We start from the raw sequence: 6,000 nt of genomic DNA, 5'->3' as shown, positions 1-6,000 counted from the left end.
CAAAAAGTGTAGTGAGAAGGATGTGCAAAAAGTGTATATTGTGTGTGCAAATAGAAGCTCCCAATAGACTTCGTTGCATTTATTCTAGGTAAAATTACCAAAAACCCCAAGTCCTAACCTTCAATTTGGACAATTTTGTCCTTTTTTTTTTTTTTTAAAAATTGTTCCCAACGATCTATAATAAAATTCATTGGGACTTTTTTCGAGCTATTATGGTAAAGATGGGTATTGCTAATGTTTGGATTCAGTGGGTTATGGAGATAATGTCCATTGTATCATTCTCAGTGTTTGCAAATGGTTTGAAAAGAGCTGTTGTTGTTCCATCGCGTGGTTTACGGCAGGGAAACCCCTTTTCTCCCTACCTCTTTGTTCTAATTGTCGAGGGTTTGTCACTCTCCCTATCAAAAGTGCTACGTGAGAAGTTGATTTCGGGAATCAAAATGCGAAGTGGATGCTCTATTCTAACTCAATTATGTTTTGCGGATGATGCCCTTATTTTTTCTAAGGCAAATATGAGAGAATATCAAGCGCTTAAAGCAATTTTGGAAGAGTATAGCTATGCCTCTAGTCAGTTGATTAATTTTGAGAAATTAGGAGTTATTTATTCAGCAAATACACCTAAAAGCAAGGACGGATCTAGGGGGGGCGGAGGGGGGTGGCCGCACCCCCAAAAATTTAAAAAATATCATACATTATACTAGAAATTTTAAAATAATTTAAAATTATAGGAGTTCGCACCCCCAATTTTTTTTTAGATAATTTCAAAATTATATAGAGTAGCCCCCCCAATTTGTAGTTTGATAAACATGTTCAATGCTACTTGTGCAGTCCTAAGAAACATAATTAATGATAGAAGCAAATCGAATCAACGAGCTGAGGCAGATGGAGTTTATGATTCCATTACATTTTTTGAGTTTGTCTTCATCTTACATCTTATGAGGGATATCATGGAGATTACTGATGATCTTTGCCAAGCTTTGCGAGTAAATCTCAAGATATATTAAATGCAATGCATTTGGTGTCTACAACGAAGATACTTATTTAAAAATTTAGAGAAGATGGATGGGTTCCATTGTTGGAGAAAATTAAATTATTTTCTAATGATCATGGTATACAGATTCCTGATATGAGTTGTCCTTATAAAGGAGGCCGAGGTCGGTCTCATTCTGAAAGAGATCAACTCACCATGGAACATCATTTTCGAGTTGATATTTTTATGGTTACAGTTGATTCTCAGTTACAAGAATTAAACAATAGGTTTAAGGAAGATGTAATGGAATTGCTTGTTCTTAGTTCAACTTTGGATCCTAGGGATGGTTATAGATCATTCAAAATTGAGGATATTTGCAAACTTGCAAATAAATTTTATCCCATGGATTTCTCCGAGCAAGAAAAATTGCATTTGAAATATCAGTTGGAAAACTATAAGCTTGATATTTCCATACTTCCCGAGTTTCAGAAGTTGTCAACCATTTCTGAGTTATGTCAATTGTTGGCAAAAACAAAAAAGTTGACAAGTTATCCTCTTATTGATAGATTGATCCGCCTTGTGTTGACTTTACCTGTTTCAACTGCTACATCAGAACGTGCATTTTCAGTTATGAAACTCATTAAATCTAAATTGCGCAATAGAATGGAAGATGGTTTTCTGGCTAGTTACTTGATTACGTACATTGAAAAAGACATTGATCGAGGGTTTGATGTAGATTCTATCATCCATGCTTTTGATATTATGAAAGAACGTCGAGTTTAATTGAAGATGCCTAATTTTAGTATATAAATGCATGTAGAAATAATTACTACTTTTTGTAAGTGAATATGGGCAAAAAAATATTCTCAATTGTATAATCATCTTTTGCTACTCATCTATGTTGACAAGGAATGTATAGTTTAATATTTTATCGTAACATTATTGATTTTTTCCATGTTAGTAGAAATTGGTGTTGAACTTCAAATTTTATTTGTTAGAGGTTAAACGTACTTTGGCCCCCCCAAAGTCATAATCCTGGATCCGTCCCTGCCTAAAAGTGTGAAGACTGAAGTTGGTGCTTTGTTGGGGATGAATCCAAGTATTCGGGGGACAAAATATTTGGGTCTTCCTTTGTTCTGGGGAAGATCGAAGTCAGAGGCGTTTGGTTTCTTGATAGAAAAGGCAGTCAACAAGATGCAAGGTTGGAAGCAAAACTTGTTATCGCAAGTGGGGAGGGAAATTCTGATTAAGTCGGTTGTTCAAGTGATCTTGGCCTACGTCATGGCTTGCTTTGCTTTTCCAAAAACATTTTGTCAGCGGCTTAACTCGTACATCCGCAGTTTTTGGTGGAGAGGTAATCCAATGGACCGAGGTATTCACTGGGCCAGCTGGAATTGTTTGGCTTTGGCAAAATCTAAGGGGGTATGGGGTTTACGGACTTCTAATCTTTCAATCTATCCCTCTTAGCTAAGCAAGCCTGGCGGCTTCTTAAGAACCCTCATTCTTTTTGTGCTAAGATGTTGAAACGTATTTACCATCCTCACTCCGATTTTCTATTTGGAAAATAGGGGGCAGAAGGACTTCTTAAGCATGGGCAAGTATTCTTCAAGGCCATGAGCTTCTCAAAAAGGGGTTTCGTTGGCAGGTAGGCAATGGTAAGTCAATCCTTTTCTGGGATGATAAATGGGTGCTTTAGTCACATAACTTCCAAGTTCTAAACCCAAAGCCAAGGGACTGCCAAGTTCACTGGGTGAGCGATGTGGTAAATCAAAATCTACAAAAATGGGACCATGTTAAATTGCAAGAGTTGGTTGGGCGCGAGAAAGCTAGCACTATCATGACTATCCCAATCTCTGCAATTGACCAAGAGGATTCTCTTGTTTGGCATCACACCAAAAATGGAATTTTTGAAGTAAAAAATGAGTATCAGATAGCTATGAGGGATTCTCAATTAAGGACATCAAATGGGGCTTCTACCTCAGTCCATGTAACAACCTCAACCTGTGATTAGCCAATAATCCATGATTACGTATGCCTAATACGTAATTAAGAAGAAATTTTGGGGTAATTACATGTGTTGCGTCATTTGTGCTTTTTTTTGTTTATTATAAAAATATATGTTTGTGTTTTTGTTTTGTTCTGCGAATTGAAGGTCTTATCGGCATCCGATCACGAAATTAACTTAATTTATATGTTATTTGGACTTTTTAGAATTTTATGGTAGGTTTCATTAAAATTCGATTCAGAATGAATAAATTAGACCAAAATAATCCTACTTAGTTATCTTTCAATCCAATTAATTAAGAGCCACTAATGGAGCCTATATAAGGCTCATATAACCTCTAGAATACATTTTTTTGCACTCTCACTTCATCATTCCTTGAGTAGAAAAACGTGAGGAGAGATGAGAGGAAGAGAAAGTGAGATCAACTAGAGAGAAAAGAGATTGCTAGAGGATTTAAGGACAATTTGTGGAATTACTCAAGAACTCACTAGGATTCAAATACTTGTGGATTTTAGGTAAGAATCCAATTCATATTTTATGAGCTCAAGTTAATTTTCATGAACATTCAAGAGAATATAAAAATTGATCCATAATTGAAGCTAAAAAAGTAGAATTGGGAAGCATATCATGCATGCGTGCATGCTCATTCCATCATAATTTAAGTTTGTTTTCAAGGAATTTCCCTCTTGCATGTTCCTATTTTGGGCTTGTTCTAAGAATTCATCATGTCTTTGAGTTAAACACCTCATTTGATCATGTTTTGAAGGCTTTAATGTCAAGAAATTACATGCATGTTATGTTTTCCACATTTTAAGTTTGAATTTGCACAATTGACTTACTCTTGGGCCTTGATTTTGCGAAATGGTTTCGAATTCATGATGTTTTTCAAGTTTACACAAGTTTCCTTGAGCTTTTGGCACAAGAGAGCATGATTTGCAGCATTGAATTTGAGTTTTGAGCTTAGAAGAGCAATCTGCAAATTCCAGATTTTGCCTGCCTGCTCGAACAACAGAACCTGTGCTCAAGCGACCACTCTATGTTTTTCACTTCCACTCGAGCGACCAAAAGTTGGCTCAAGTGTAAAATGTATGCTACCAGAAGTTTATCATTTTTGCAGACTGCTCGAGTGACAAGAGTTGCGCTCGAGCGAGGACCTCAGTCTCATGTTCGAGCTACTGTCGAGTAGTGAATTCACACAACCAATACGTTTGTAGAGTTTACAGACCGCTCGAGTGACCGAAGTTGTGTTCGAGTGACCACTCACATGTTTGAACCTCTGCTTGAGCGAGGAAAGTTGCGCTCGAGCGAAGGTCCTGTTTTCAGTAAATTTTGTTAAGTGTTTCAAAGTGCATTTTTGCGTTCTCATCGCGTCCTACGCATTCATAGGCCATGATTAAGACACAATATGGAGTTAAAGACTTAGAAACACACTAAGAACGAAACAAAATACGTTAAGTACTATCCGGGGTGTGTGTTTCAAGTACGTATATGCTATGTTTATGTAGGTCACGCGCCATAAACCCTTTGATTTATTTGTTTTTTCTGTCTACCTCTGGAGCCATCTGTGAGTAATAACTTAATAAAACTATGTTCAACTTAATTTATTTTATGTATGATGAATTAAGATCTATTTTATGAAATGTTATATTTTGTACAATAAATGATTGTCCAAGTTTCTAAAAGGTATTTGTGGCCTCCTTGACATAAGGCCTTTGCCCGGGGGTAACAATACCGTGGTTTATGAGTACAAGGCCCTTGTCGGGAGTAATAATACCGACGCTTAAGCATGTTATTTGTTCTTGGTATCGAAGGTTCCTCTATGAAACTGGCAAGTATGACTCTTAATACTCTGTATTCAATCTGTTAGAGCTAATGGATGTTCCATGTAAAATCAAGCATGAACTCTAATTTCAGTATATGATTTGAACAAGAATATGAATAAGAATCTGTTTTTGACATGACGTCTGTGTTTCTTAATTTGATATGGGACACCATTCAGTTAAACCCTTTACTCTGTTATTATTCACTGGGCTTCCGCTCACTCTATTATTTATGTATGTAGGTAACCAGACGCGTGACCAGACTCAAAGTTGATGACCTGGAGCTTTTGTTTTGTCAGCCAACCCTTGTGCCTCCTGGAGAGGTTCCCGTTAGTAGAAGTCAAGTTTGTGACCCATGTAAAAGATGTTCTTATTTGTTTTTGTCTATCTGTACAGAGGGCTAAGTCCTTTATGACACTATCTGTATGGTGATATATGACATATGGAAGTTTGACGTCATATATATATAAGTTTTAAATTTTTTGTCCCATGTATGTCTACACAGTTCTATAGATATTGTATTTTGTATATTTACTTCCGCAGCCCCTTCTATTTTGGTGATTTTGTTCAAACGCCTTTGGTAATCCAAGGATTACTGGCCGATTATGATGCTAAACTTATAGGGGCCGAGTTTGGGTTGTGACAGTCCACCTTCCTGCTAAGTTTTGGAAACTGCTATGGTCTCTCCCTGTTCCTCCCAAAGTCAGAAACTTCTGGTAGAGGGTATATAATAACAAGTCAGCTACTAACGAAAACCTTTTTCTCCATAACTGTGCTACCTCTTAATGTTGTCCTATATGTGGATTATGCTCTGAGCCTATTGAACACTTACTCTTTCAGTGCAGTTGGACTAGACCTGTGTGGTTTGGGAGTGAACTCGATTTCTTGTCGGGGCATGCCTCTACTTTATCTGCCGCAAGTTGGACTCGTCCATTTTTTAGAGTTGTACTAATGATCGGGATCGAAAAGAGCGATTGGGAAAGGCAACAATAGTTGGGTGGTCTATTTGGAAAGCTCGCAATGATTGGGTTTTCAATCAATTGGAAGTAGACCCTATGGAAGTCATCAGGCTTCAACTTTCTGGAGAGAGGTCTGCTCGGTGTCTTCAATGGAAACTCCCTCTCCTGCTATTGTAAATAGCTCGGATCAAGTCTGTAACAGGTGGAAACCTCATAACTGAGGTATGTTTAAAGTAAATTGTGATG

General features: G+C 37.2%; 1 protein-coding gene across 1 annotated transcript; it reads left to right on the top strand.

Annotated features, from left to right (window-relative positions):
- The first annotated feature begins 221 nt into the window (after positions 1-221).
- On the top strand, positions 222-1,753 carry LOC114292861 (uncharacterized). The gene is made up of 3 exons (XM_082890672.1): positions 222-567; positions 829-983; positions 1,118-1,753. Exons 1-3 carry the CDS (start codon positions 222-224, stop codon positions 1,751-1,753), a joined length of 1,137 nt encoding a protein of 378 aa, XP_082746798.1.
- The last annotated feature ends 4,247 nt before the right edge of the window (positions 1,754-6,000 follow it).

This window comes from Camellia sinensis, chromosome 10 (genome assembly GCF_055761805.1).
Source record: "Camellia sinensis isolate YWXY chromosome 10, ASM5576180v1, whole genome shotgun sequence".
In the NCBI taxonomy this organism is placed as follows: domain Eukaryota; kingdom Viridiplantae; phylum Streptophyta; class Magnoliopsida; order Ericales; family Theaceae; genus Camellia; species Camellia sinensis.
This window is presented reverse-complemented; position numbering and strand designations above follow the sequence as displayed.

Bases quoted from the DNA above. Each gene is read 5' to 3' on its own strand.
- LOC114292861 (XM_082890672.1), top strand. From the start codon at position 222: ATGGGTATTGCTAATGTTTGGATTCAGTGGGTTATGGAGATAATGTCC. The intron at 568-828 runs GTCAGTTGATTA...CTACTTGTGCAG, and splicing joins AGAGTATAGCTATGCCTCTA to TCCTAAGAAACATAATTAAT. The intron at 984-1,117 runs GTAAATCTCAAG...CATGGTATACAG, and splicing joins ATCTTTGCCAAGCTTTGCGA to ATTCCTGATATGAGTTGTCC.